The sequence below is a fragment of the Perissodus microlepis genome, chromosome 18 (assembly GCF_051167445.1).
Source record: "Perissodus microlepis isolate ML-2025 ecotype Zambia chromosome 18, ASM5116744v1, whole genome shotgun sequence".
Lineage (NCBI taxonomy): Eukaryota > Metazoa > Chordata > Actinopteri > Cichliformes > Cichlidae > Perissodus > Perissodus microlepis.
Window position 1 is genome coordinate 24,821,008 of NC_140478.1, and position 13,722 is coordinate 24,834,729.

Below are 13,722 nucleotides of genomic sequence, written 5' to 3' on the forward strand. Positions count from 1 at the left end.
TTAAAAGTGTGCATTTGTTATTAAATAAACAGCATCATTCTCATCCCAAGCTGTCAGAATAGAAACAATGAGCTGACAGACTGCCTGCTATGAAGTCAGCTCACTGAACAACTGTGACTAACATATATTGGCAAGACGTTCAACAGTGTGGCTTTAGTCCAACCACAGCGCTTCACCGCAGCAGCCACAGACAGCTGATTGCCTCCTTTTTCATGCATAATAAAACAGCACTGGTTGTAGTGAAGAGCTTAAAAGCTCTGCATTTGACACTGATGTGCTATGAGTAGGAATCTGATGAATCTACCCTCCAGCTAAGTTTTTCTTTTCATTGCTTTCTAGGTTGTAACAACAGTAAATATTTGTTGTTTAAACAAACTTGCCTCGGGCGCAATAAATCTCGTTGAGTCGAAGGAGCTCTGGCTCCTGAGCCCTGTCAACACGTCATTTATATTCACATGATAAAAGAGCGTTAGTATCAGATTGTGATGTTTAACTACGGAAATACATTTCAGCAATTCATCAAAATGACAGGAGAGAGACAAATTGTAATGCCACAGTTTGACTTTCACTGTGTGTCGTTGGGACAACAGTTTGTGTTTGTTCCTGAGTTGGTTTCCTTTCCTTTTGTGTGCCGAGTGAAAGTCAAGTGCACCGACCAAGTTTAACCCTCTGAGGTCTGATTACTCTGCTTTCGCTAACCTTACCTATATCTGTGACAATAAAAAAAGACTTTTTAAAAAGTTTTTAAAGCCTGTTGGTTTTTGTTGATTTTTTGAGAATGACAAATACAAACAACATAGAGTTAGCATATTATTTGTAATGATCAGTGATCCGTTTTGCCCAACAGAGTTAAATTGTGGAAAATAATAAAACAATAATAATATAAAGTCTTGTTTGTCTGATGTAAAGCCAAAAATTTAAAGCAGTATAATGTCTGAATTCTGAGCTCCACATTTCTGACCTGATGTAGCCGTCATTGGTCAAGACGGACTCCTGAAAGAACTGGAACTGGTAGAGGTAGAGGACGATCAGATGTCCGGCGCTGAAGATGGCCATCAGAACACACATGCAGCTGAACATCAGCGTGCTCAAGGTCCGGCGCAGGGACCACCAGGTGCACAGGAAGAGGAAGGTGAAGAAGTAAACAGCTGAGGTCAACGAGGGCAGCGTGATTCCTGCAAACATAAAACCAGTGAAAACCAGTCAGACATCTGCCAGAGTGGTATATAAATACAAGCCTTTTCTTAACCCACATGGAGCCTCAGATTGTGTTCCCGTAATTTTATAATGTTTTAATATGTTGAATGTGGCAAAACTTTCACATCATTAATGCTGTTAAATAATGACTGAGAAATAATTCCAAATATGGTTTAACATAGTTATTCATGCAGTTTTACGTCTTGGCTGTCAAACTACAGTTCAAATACACTTTATATTATATACTGTCACCAGATAAATCTGAATAGTGATAAAGTGCAGTGAAAGCATTGTTGGCAAGAAGGTTCTTGGTTTGAACCTCAGCTGCGGCCTTTGTGTGTGGAGTTTGGATAGTCTCCCTGTACACGTGTGGGCTTCCTCCAACTTCCTCTCACAGTCCAGAGACATGTATGTCAGGTTAACTAGTGATTTTAAATTAGGCATGACTGAGCAGTAGTTAAAGTGGTCTGGAGTCTCAATATTTTTTTTTATATAAGAATTAATGAATCATTTATTCAGTGTTTTCTTTTCTCTAAAGTCTTGAATGAAGGTGAGGGGTTTTGTTGCCTTGTTTTTGCAGGGATTATGAGATTTTAAATCTAAATTCCTCTAAATTCCTTGCATCACACTTGTTTTCATTATCACAACGTCATAGCTATGTAGTTACTGTTTTAAAAACACTTTTTTCAAGGTGAGTTCAACAATACATGGGAAACTGTGGAAAAACAGGTTTTATGAGCACCGGTCTGAAATTAAAGCCAGCAGACTCACGCTAAATACACGTTGCTAATAGGATGACTGGAAGTAGGCCATTTCTTTCTTTCTTTCTCATTAAGATATTTTTCAGCACCTACCCCTCATACTTCAACAGAATAAAAAAAATAATTATAAATCATCATTGAAAATCTGTTTTCAGTATATTAGGACAGATTAAGAACTCCCCCCCCCCTTTCCCAGCAATCCTCAGTCACTGTAAACATAACTACTTAAGATTAAATCAGAGTATATGCGCTGGGAGATCTTGTGCTAATTATAGAAAAACATTGACTGCCTCTCATATATCTCATACATTTTTCTTCACAGCTTGGGAACTGCATCTCCTCCACAAAAAAGATTGGTGTTTACAGTCAAAATCGTTAAAAACATCAGACTAGAATTTTCTGATTGTCACAAATCCCCCCATTTAAATGTCTACAAAGCGGCCCTGATTAAAAGCCACTGAGACAAGTTTAAACAGAAAAATGTTTTAAACTCAAAAGTGTTCAAAAACCCCGGCTGCTCTTAGCTGGAGGAGCAAAAACTGGTGGAATTGTAAAGCAAACATCATTCAAGTTAATGTAAGGTGCCCAACTTGAACACATAAGCAAACAGACTGTATGTTTCATGATAATCTGAAACTATTTATTTGCCCCACAAACAGAAAAGATTTCCTCACCTGTTATGCACAACAAGATGGTGATCACCACTTTTCCTGCAGTGGTTATCAAATTCCCGATGATCTCCTTCACTTTGGAAGCAACTTCTGCCACCATCCGCAGAATCTTCATCTTTGTGCTCTCTTTTGCTTCCTCTTCCTCCTCCTCTTCCTCCTCCTCTTCATCCTCCAGCACATCATCTTCCTCGTCCTCCTCAGCCTCGTACCCTGCTTCATAGTCTTCCTCCAGCAGGATGTTGTCCTCCAGGCTTAGCTTCTCGTCTTCCTCCTTGGGAGGAGATAACAGCGACACATTTAAGGTGCACTCGGAGGTCAGAGCTCTCCATGGTGCTGAAAACAATTTCTTACAGGTAATCTCTACTAATACTAAAAAAGTAAAGTGTGTCACGTGTGTTCCTGCGAGGGTCTGTCAGCACGGTTAGCGTGTAACACAACATATCAGAGCATATATGTGGCCTGTGTAGCTGCTTGAAAGCCTTAGCAGATGTTTTCCTCTGGAACTACATGTTGGCTTGACATCTAATCCAGTCAGCTCGTCCTTGGCTGCTGAATCTAAGCAATTATGTGTCCCTGACTTCCCTAAGACTCTGTAAAAGAGAAACATCATAGCAAGCAGGCCACTCACTTCAACACATAAAGTGCTAGGCAAAGAAAGAAGCAGGCGGAAAATCCTGTTATAACAGAACGCAATACAGGCGCTGTAGATTAATTCTGGTGTTTCTCAGTAATAAAGCGGCCATGCCATCTGTGCCAACCAGAGCAGCACAGTGGAAGTGAAAGTGAATGTGGATTTAATTAACACAAGTCATAAAGAGTAGGGAGGACTTGCCAGGAGACGGGGGAAGTTGTCCAAGTCACCAACGCTCACGGGGAAGTTTACTTGAGTTCTGCTGCTTACAGCTTATAGAGCTCAGGTTAGGGCTTGAAGAGCCCCATACAAGAGGCTATTTTAGCGCCTTCGAGGAACTATCATTTTAATTTGGTGCCACATAAATAAAACTGAACTGAAGTGAAATTGAATTTGATTGTTTGTAACAAGGTGAATTTAGTTTAGACGGTCATTAAAAACACAAATATTTTATTATTATTTTGTTTTAAATGTCGTTCTTTTTTTAAGGACTAGAAAAGATGCAGTTCTCTTCAGCAGCTATGTTTCTCAACATAAATGTCAGGTCACTTTGAATTTGAGATTTGCTCTCTGTATGAGTTGGAGGTCCATGGTGAAATCACGAATGTGCACACAGGTTTTCAGAAAGGGGATGCCAGTAGCTGTGCGATTTAAACAAGCTCAGGTTTTTGTATTTATAATGAACAGATTTGTGAACTTTTTTAGTCTCCTTTCATATACTTATAGGAATAATTTTGACAGCATACAATGAACAACTTTTTCTTTCCTCAGCGCTGAAGTCTGTAATCAGTTTGTGTGAAATTGTTTACATAGGAGTTTACGGCCAACTGAAAGTTCCTCCGACTAGACTGAGACATTTCCACTTGATATTCAGAGAACATTATTCTCTTCAAGACACTTTTATTCTTTGTTTTAGGCACAGAAATCTGCTTGTACTCAGTTTCCTAAATGATTTATTGTTTTTTTTATGAAATCCACACTTTAACCCACACCTCCCTTCACTTTTTATTTCAAACAGGAAAGGAAACAATAAGTCAATTAGTAGACCGCTCTCCATTCCTTTCTCTTTCTGCGTGAAACCGACCAATACTTTGTTTTTCCACCCACCGTGAATATCTTAATTGTGTGGAGTTTTCATGGAGTAAGAAAATATTACAATGAACAACAACAAAATTAAACTAACTTTTCAAACCATCCAGACAGACGGACTTCATTTCAGCTCAAATGAAACCTACCTGTTCCTCTGATTGGAAGTCTTCATTGTACTGTGCCATGTCCTCAGGCGGCCTCTTCTGGACCAGACTGCGACACAGCAGCCAGATGCACAAGCCGACCATAAACATGCCGATATCGGGGATGAACACTCGGATGCCATTCCCCGCATCTGCACCTCTCACGCTGGGGACAAACAGACAAAAGATGGGACACAGATGCTGACAGAAAGCAGACGCTCGGTTCCTCAAAGTGCAGATGAATCCCAAAAATCGTGATTTGGAGCAATCTTGCAGGCCATTAACACAACCAAAGGATGGAAATTGGGACAAGACAAAACAGGTTTAACTGCCCGTGGACAATGAGGTCTAATATGAAGCAGTTTTTCTGAGAAATCCAGGGACTCCTGGTCGCTTGTTTAGTTTACTTTGGCCCATAAACAGGTGCTGCCCTGTGTTTGAACTTGGCTGAGTTCCTCGTCACATGTCCCTCTGTATCTCTGACTTTTTAAAACTAAAATAAAGAAAAGTTATTAATTCATTCTAATCCATTTCAGGCAGACGGGAGCTGCACTGAGAATCACGAGAACAGGTATTACTGAAGCAAAACACCACCTGTTCACATGAACGCATGGGAATCTGTATTTTTCCCTTACTCAAGTGCTCTTTTAATATGTGTTGTGCTCAGATTTTATATGCAGTACCACCCTCTTTAATGAAATCGGGCTTTAAACATATTGCTGTTAACGAGTTAAATTCCATTCAAACAAAAAGGCCATGAGAGAGCGAGAGCGTTATTTTCTGTTTTTAACTAAACTGTGAAAAACATGTTTACTTCCCTAAAAACTGCATCCTTTGTTCGTACGGAGGCAGCTGGCGTAATTAGCCCTATTTCTTTTCTCTTTCATCTGCATGGAGTAAGAAAAGTAAGGACTAAATAAAGGGATCATTTTGAGATGTTTGTCCATCTGTCTGAATTCTCTTGACAACACTTAATAAACAAATCATATTTACATGAAGACAGCTCGGGGTTTTTATTACTGATATATTAAAACATGACGCTGTTTAAACTCTTGTAGTTATAGCGCTGTGAACAAACACTGCCTTTGCAACATTTGTTATTTGATTAGTCCGCTCACGTCTAATTAAATACAAAAAGGTTTGTTCAAACAGGAAGCTAAACACTGGTGGCGGACAGTTGCCATGACTGCTGCAGTAATCTCAGACTTCAAATAATCCAGAGAGATGCATTTATGCTGCCCGAGGACGCATTTTATGAGGTGTCATGATTGCATGTTCTATTAAATCAAATAAAAATTGTCCCTGAAATGGCTAACAGGTTTCAAAAGCTTTAAAACTCTCTTTTATCATCCAAACCAATTTCTATTTTGGTTTTACAGCAATAGCGCTCCATCCTGTGTTTGGCCACTAAAGTGTTTTCTTTACATTTCATGCTGGGCTCCAAGAGTAATTAAACAGTTTACAATAAACACACCATACTGGTGATTCTGCAGCTCAGGCTGCAGAGAAAAAGCAGACCAAATACTTGTAATTTAAAAAAAAAAAGAGAAAAAAACAGCCAGTGTCATTCTGGATTCTGGTCTTGAGCTTATATAAAGCTTATAAAAGTTAACAAGTTGAAACCAGAGTGCTAATCATCTTGATGGAAAAATGCACACACCGATAAATAGATGCGCCTCTGGCTTCTGTTGTGGAGTTTAATCTGCTCAAGGACGCCTGTTTCCATTTGCTTCATTGTTGTGAAGCTTCGCGCATCCTCACATGGATGAAAGAGATGGAAACCATCAGAGCCAAACGGGGCTGAGCCAGTAACTTCAGTGACTCCCACTTTTCCCATAGTTATCATATGAGGGAATCACAAAAACATCAGTAGTGTTCGGACCTGTCCTCACTGGTCCAAGCTACAGCTGGAATTAGTCACGCCACCTCAGTGAAAAACTTTAAATATAGACCAAATAAAATATGCCCTGTATATAAATATTTGGTATTTATGAAGGATCTGCAAAGGTCAGAGTAAACTGATGACTGAAAAAGTCACACAACAGCTGTGAATCGTTTTCAGGCTTGGATACATCTGAGCTCAGGTCCATTTAGGCATTAAAATGCACCAAAGCCAACTGTAATCACTGTTCATATACTGTATATGACCCTCGACACAAACAGGTAAATGCATATGGGATGAAATGTTTATGGCTTTACTTCCGCCACTTACAGTATGAAGGATGTTGAGTACTGGAAAAAAGGACGTGGCTGAGTTAGGACATTCCCGTACTCAGGAAACCACATCTAATATGATCATGCGTGTGTGGGGGGGAGGCAGACACAACAGCAAAAGCTTTGAAAAATAGGCCCGTCAACCCACTGTCAAACATAAGTGGGTTTAGCGTTCAACAGGAATCCACACAGGGACAGGTTTGGAGCTTTTATGAAGCTGGGCACATGACGAGCCACTGCAGCTACAGTAATAAGTGATGTTTAATGTTATTGTGGGGCTGCTATATTTAAGACACTTTGCACGGTCGGTGCCACCTCCTGCAAACAGAGCGGTGATACAAAAAGGTGAAGCGAAAATGTGAATTTTAAATAATTTATTTTTAAAAATATCTCCTTAAAACTGCATTATTGTTGCAACCACAGTTGTACTATTTATGTGTTATCATCGCTCAGTCGGGTTTCAATTTCAAAACTGAATTTGTTTATTTTGATTTTGTTTTCATTTCGTACAAATATTTAGTTTTAGTTTGTTTTTAATGATTTTCAGTTGACCCCTTTTTTTGTATAGTTATTTTATAAGGTATATTTTTGTTATTTAGTTTATCACATTATACAATAGTTTATTTTCTAAATTCTACTTTTTAAAAAATCTTATTTCACCTAATTTTTTTTCCACACAAAATTACAAAGTTTTGACTGCACACACTGTGTCTGCAGACCGCTCAGTCCATAGTGTCTCATCTTTAGTTGGTGCAGACTGCTTGATTCCCTGCTCAGACTCGACTCTAAGGTCTTTTATTTCTCTAAAAAGCAGTGCATTTGGGTCAGGTTGGCACTTGGACAAAATGCTCAATGTCTGTGTCCCTGCTTTACGTCCCTGCATGTAACAGTGTCCAAACTACCTGATCATACATTAACATTCTGTTATCCTGACTTTTTCATAAATATTTTTAATTTTGTCGGCCACATAATGTGTACAGCACCTTAGTTTTGTCTTGTTTCTCTCTTTATTGTTATTTTTTATTTGCTACATAAATAATTTTAGTAAGTAATTCCGTAATTATTACACATATAACACAGAACACTTTTCTTAAAAGTAATGCAGTGCGCTACTTAATTACTCCCAGAGAAAGTAATTTGTTACACTACTCTTTACATTAATTTTGATTTTCGCTCTCGCTCAGTCGTGTTTTTGTGCTATAAAATATAAATAAAGTATCCATATCCACTCTGTAGACTGTGCCACTGTTTTCCACCTTCAGCACATGAACTGAAATCATTTTGTAGCACAAGTGCAGGCAGAACCGATGAGTGGAATCAATAGACAAGCAGGATAAAAAAAATTCAAAGGAATTCTCAATTCCCATCCCTACTGCAGAGACACAAACTTTTATTTGAGAGGGATCTTTAATCCAAAATCATCTTTGAGAAGAAAGTTATTTTTCAAAGAGTATTGTTTAAAAGAAAAGTATAAGCTGTAGGAAATCCATAGCCTGATGACCAATGTGGACATGGGGGTCTCAGGAGATTTAAAATACAACAGCCTATAGCATCATTATTATTTATAACTCATTATTAGTTTAAATCTTATCTTACCTTTCAAAGCCAATTTGTCTTATGGATTTCTCCCATGAGGAACCTGCACACAAATATATGAAGTAATTTAGTGAGTACAGGTAAGGTCTGGCAAAGAAAAGCACCTTTAAAGTTAATAATTGTTAGATCACAGTCAATAGAAACAATTAGGAAGTTGGTTGATCAAGAAACAAATTAAACAAAAAACAACAACTGAATAATTAGAAAGAAACCATTTCTATTAATGTATCCAGTGATAGCATCAGCTCATCTTTTAATTTCATACAGAGGATCGTTCGCGGTGCTCGTGTAACCTTCATGTATAAACGAGAAAATAAAAACCAAAGCCTCGTTTCCGCACTTTGCATTGGTTGAAGTGTTCCTGACCATCACTCCAACACCCACAAGGAGATTTCCAGATATTCAATTCATGAGCTCGGGAGAACGAAAGAACAGCACTCATTCGGCCTTTGTTCTACTGCCACAGAAAACACAACGTCAGTGTGACTCAACTAAATGACGTATCAGTACAGTCCATCTGTTTTGTCTATTGGTAGTAATTATATGCTGAACTGAATTTAGCTCAACACAGATAAAGCAGATAAAACACTTCATCTTCATCTTATCTGCTGTGTCTCCGCTGTGCAAGCCAGCTACTGCCAGCTTGTCAAGCTAAAAAAACTGAAAACAGACATTTTTTTCACAGCAATTCTTGTTACACATTTACTACATTGAGCAAAACAAGTAAGTACAATTATCTTTCATCAGTGATCAAACTGGGCTGTAGCCTATCCCAGTTGTCTTAGGGCGAGAGGCTTATATAAATATATATTTTTCTTTAAATAAAATGTCTTCCTGTTAATCAAAAAAAAAAAAATCACCACAGTTATTAAGAAATTTACAAAGTAAAAAGGAAAGAAAGAAAACAAACATACACACATCTGTGAAAGGAGGGGGCTACATGACATACCCTGACATCAAACGCTGTTTAAGACTCATCAGTCCACTTCCACTCAGTTACTCCCATCTAAAAGAGCTCACTGATGGAGGAAACAAACTAGGTTGTGTGAATGACTCATTCAGTAATAGCTAAACACCCAAAAGAACAAAAGGAAATTAGTAATTATTGTCTCTGTGGTACTAAGCAACACTGCAATACATTTACCAGTGACTAGCAACCATTTTATCATGTGTGGAGCAGAGAATTGAAACACCAAACCATCTATTTGCACGCTGAGAGCAAAGCTAAACATAGTATTTGTTCAATTCGATGTAAAAAAAGATTCTGTGTAGCTCTCATCAGCTTTCAGCCACGTTTCCACACAGCTGTACGGCTCTGATTCTCAGTAACTTGCATAAAACTGAGCCACACAAGCTCAGAAGAGCAGAAGGCAGAGAGCCAAACATCAACGTTAAAAGCTAAAGACACACATGTCTTTATTTGGAGTAAAAGCACCAAACCTGAGTTTAAAATCTGCAAATTCCACTGACCTGAAACATGAATCCAACAACTTGTTGGTCTGTGTCCACTGGATTTGTTAGTAACCATAACAAACCTACAAGCCAACGGTTTATCGTGGCTGTGTTTTCCTTTGGAATCTTTTTTTTCCTCCAAAGGTCCAAAATTACTTACGCCAGCTTTAATCATGAGATTAAACAACAGTGAAAACTCCAATCAAAATGACATAAGCAAAATTAGACTTTAGAGATTTTGAGCAGCAGTTTCAGTGAATATTAAAACATCTCTAGCACCAGCTCTTCGGTGCACCTTTTGTTCTTTTGCTTTTGCTCGCTGCTTTGTTTGTGTCATTTACAAGTAGCTTAAGTGGTCAGGAAAGAGGGGAGTGCCAGAAACTTGCACAGTAGGAGATAAGCTCCACTCATGTTGTCCTAATTCCTAAAAATCACCCACAGAGCTTGATAGAGTTCATAGATTACTTAATGCCCTGTTTAAATCTTAAAATAGAAACCCAGTGATGCATTAAGCAAATGCAGTCAGTTTGCAACATGCAACTTCAACCCACCCCCAAAACCAAACCTACAGATGTAAGAGGAAATCCATCCTGTGTGTGAGATCATGCTCGAGGAATGTCAGAGGTAAAGCAAGGCCAGTCTGATGCATAGGATGTCTTAGGAATACTTTCTAGTGCAGACTGAACTCAGCACGGAGACTTCTAGAAGAGAGACTTTCTGCCTGCTGAGGCGAGGCCACATTTCACCCCAGCTGGGCACCAAAAATACCTGTCCTCACACTTTATGCGAACACCATAAAACACCCTTTGTACTTGCTGGGCTGTTAACCTCTCAGTGCTGCATTTCTTTGCACTCTCGCTTCTATCTCTGGGACCTAATGCCAGCTGCCCCTTTTCCACAGAGGATGGTGATAAGCACAATCGACATTTCAGCACATCATAATTATATCAGACAATCTGAGAGTTTAGTAAGTGTTGCACATTAAGGAAACAGCAGGAAAGACATGTGTGGATACAAAAGGGAATAACAATGGGGCTTTACAAAGACCACCGCTACACAGCCGTGTTTTTTTAGGCTGCTTAGCCCTTACAGACTGGAGAAATGTCTACTGCCATCAGACAAATTGAATGCACAAATCCTTTATTATACTTAAAAAAGCTCCTTAGTGACCAGATTGCTGCTAAAAACTACCATAAAGTTTAAACAATCAAAGGAAAGTATATGGAAGTGAGTGGAGCTTGGTTTTTTTTAGTCACAAACTGGCAATTTAGATCTGCAATGTATTGAACTCCACCCATCTGGAATACAAATGTTTTCAACTGTTTGTAAATGCAATGTCGAGTCAGCATGCAGATGCAGGAATGACGGATGACTCCAAAGGAAGGCGTCCCCGGTCTCATCTGGTGACCAGTCGCTGACCTGCTCCAACAGCTGGAGGTGTCAGCTTTTTTGGAAAGGTTTTCTCATTCATACTCAGCTTACTGCTCTAATGGCGTATTTGGCTGCGGTGAACGGAGGAAATTATATGAAGTTATCCGGGGAGAGGATAACCACCTAATTGCGAAGGAGGACTCCTTGTTTATACTCGACTGCCAAAAGGAAAAGGGTGTCAAGGAGGCTAAATGCCAGATATAGAAAATCTGAGATAAGGCTATTTCTCAGGCGGCAGAATGAGAAGACAAAGAGTAATGCCTAACTTCCTGTTGTATAGAAATAACATTAAAATATCAATATCAACAGGCTGACATTAACTTCAGGAAGTGGAAAAGCCAACAACATGTATACAAATCATCACAGTGAATCAAAATCATCGGTTTGCATATTGTGCAAGACTGGGTGCAGATTGTTTAAAAGAAGTGTGCTGCGAAATGTTGTTTTGACACGATACGAGGATGTTTTTGATCTACTCAGTGTGGTTTTTACTGAAATTCCAGTGTGAGATAAGGCAAAGCATAAATAGCCTGACTTTAGATAGCAAGAATCCATACTAAGCATGTTTAAAATACCAGGAGTGGTGTGCATTCAAGGGAGGACAGTAAGTCATGTACACCAAATTATTTATTTATTTTTTATTATTTTTTGCACTCCTGGAGGAACAAAGGGGGGGGGGGCTTTTTGTTTTAATATATTTACTGTTCCTGCTCAAAGAATTATCAAGGGTATCTATTTGAAGTGACAGCCTCTATTGATTTAAGTCAGTCTTAACAATTAAGTCTGATATCCTTTACTTTCTTACTTTCAGCTAATCTCAAAGATCTACAAAACAAACAATGTGCTGCTCAGTCGAAGCACTTTCTGACTTCCTCAGTGTGTCAACGTCCACTACTTCTTCGAGCTGAAAGCAGGATTCTTAAAACCCACTGACAAATATTTATTTTAATTTCTTTTTTAAAAAGGCTCCACAATGTCCGACGGCAACGCACGAGCATTTAGAGACAGGATATGGACCGAGTCAGAATAAAACAGTCCGAGCACTCATTAAGGAACATGTCAACTAGAATAGCAGTGTTTCACTAATGTGTTATTAATAGTGTCTGAGTAACAATGGGCTAGCAAACAGATAAAAACTATAAACATGCTAAGCTGCACACACAATATTTGATAGCAGAACCAGTTCAACTAACCACCAAGAAGGTCGTGGGTCGGCTGAGGCCTTTCCGTGTAATTTGCCCGTCTCTCCGGGTACTCCAGCTTCCTCCCACAAAGACTATCATGTCTTGGCTAAAATGTGAATGGTTTTCTGCCTCTCTGTTGGCCCAACGACAGATTGGCGACCTGTCTAGGGGGTACCTAGCCTCGTGTCCTTTTTTAGAAGCTGGGACAGACTCAAGAGCCCGTGAATCCGAGCTGGATAAGCGGAATTAAATTAATAAATCGACGGAAGTTCACTTTGACTTGATTTATTATAATCAAAAATATATAAAAAATATAAACAGACTTATTATTTAAAGCTGGTCATTGTGCTTTTCTGCATGTTACGTATCTGTGGGTTTTTACATCGTGCAACCAATTTGATATTCATTCAGTAAAATGTTTTTCACTGGACTCTTTTCTTTCTCTTGTGATTCATACATATCTTCCAGAATTTTGTCACGCTAACTCTGGATGTCAAAGCTAAAGTGTATCTTATTTGTCTTGAGTTAATCTGCTATGTGAGTGAATAGGTTGTCAGTTAAAATGCAGCTGATTTCTAAAAAGTCATGTATTTGTGTTCTTTACTGCAATAATCTGTATTTCTTGCTTTACAGCAGAAGGTTTGGGCTACAGAAACTTTAACATCTGGCTGGTTACGCTACAGTTTTTTGTATCATGGACTCTGGGTCTTGGCCGCAGGGTTTTGGGTTTATGGGTTTATGGGTTCTTGATTCTTTTGGAGATACGAATCATGTATTTTGAGTTTTGTATTTTTCTTATAACAACATTTCCTGGTTGGTGTCTGTTTATTCATATTCTCCGATTTCAGTTTCAAATTTAGGTTGTTCTTGGTTAGAATTTGTTTTATATTTAATTCCTTGAATTTCCTGGTATTCCCGCCTCCCTTCTATTTCCGTGTCATGCTTAATCTCTGTTGCCGTTATCTCTTCCTGTTTTATTTTAGTTATTGTTTTTCTCTGTGTCTTGTGTGATGTTTTACTTCCTTTGTCCTTTCCTTCCTTTCCTTCCTGGATTAGTTACAGCTGTCCTCCCACCTGTTATCTCTCCCCACATTATCTGTTGTATGCATATATCGTCTGAGTCTTCTCTTGTCCTTTGTATTGTCGTCCCTCATGGCTGTGAGTCTCCCTAGCCTGTTTTCCTAAAGATCCCTGGCGTTCAGATACCCAGCTCCTGCCATGCAGATGTTTGGACTTTTGTATTATTGTGAGCTAACAGCATTAAAGGTGATTTTTAAGTTCACTCCTGTTTCTCAAGTCCTACCACACAATCTGCCTTTTACACAGCAAATCCTTGACGTTTACTGTCACACA

General features: G+C 38.9%; 1 protein-coding gene across 7 annotated transcripts in view; it reads right to left on the reverse strand.

The window, feature by feature from the left end:
- Positions 1 to 13,722, reverse strand: part of piezo2b (piezo-type mechanosensitive ion channel component 2b) — a 91,616-nt gene that overhangs the window by 63,765 nt on the left and 14,129 nt on the right. For all 7 annotated transcript variants that reach the window (XM_084911756.1, XM_084911757.1, XM_084911760.1 and 4 more), the window contains exons 4-7: positions 8,303 to 8,345; positions 4,496 to 4,658; positions 2,633 to 2,900; positions 962 to 1,175 (exon numbers count right to left, since the gene is read on the reverse strand). In XM_084911756.1, coding sequence (XP_084767882.1) covers positions 962 to 1,175; positions 2,633 to 2,900; positions 4,496 to 4,658; positions 8,303 to 8,345 — 688 coding nt within the window. The remainder of the gene's footprint in view (positions 1 to 961; positions 1,176 to 2,632; positions 2,901 to 4,495; positions 4,659 to 8,302; positions 8,346 to 13,722) is intronic.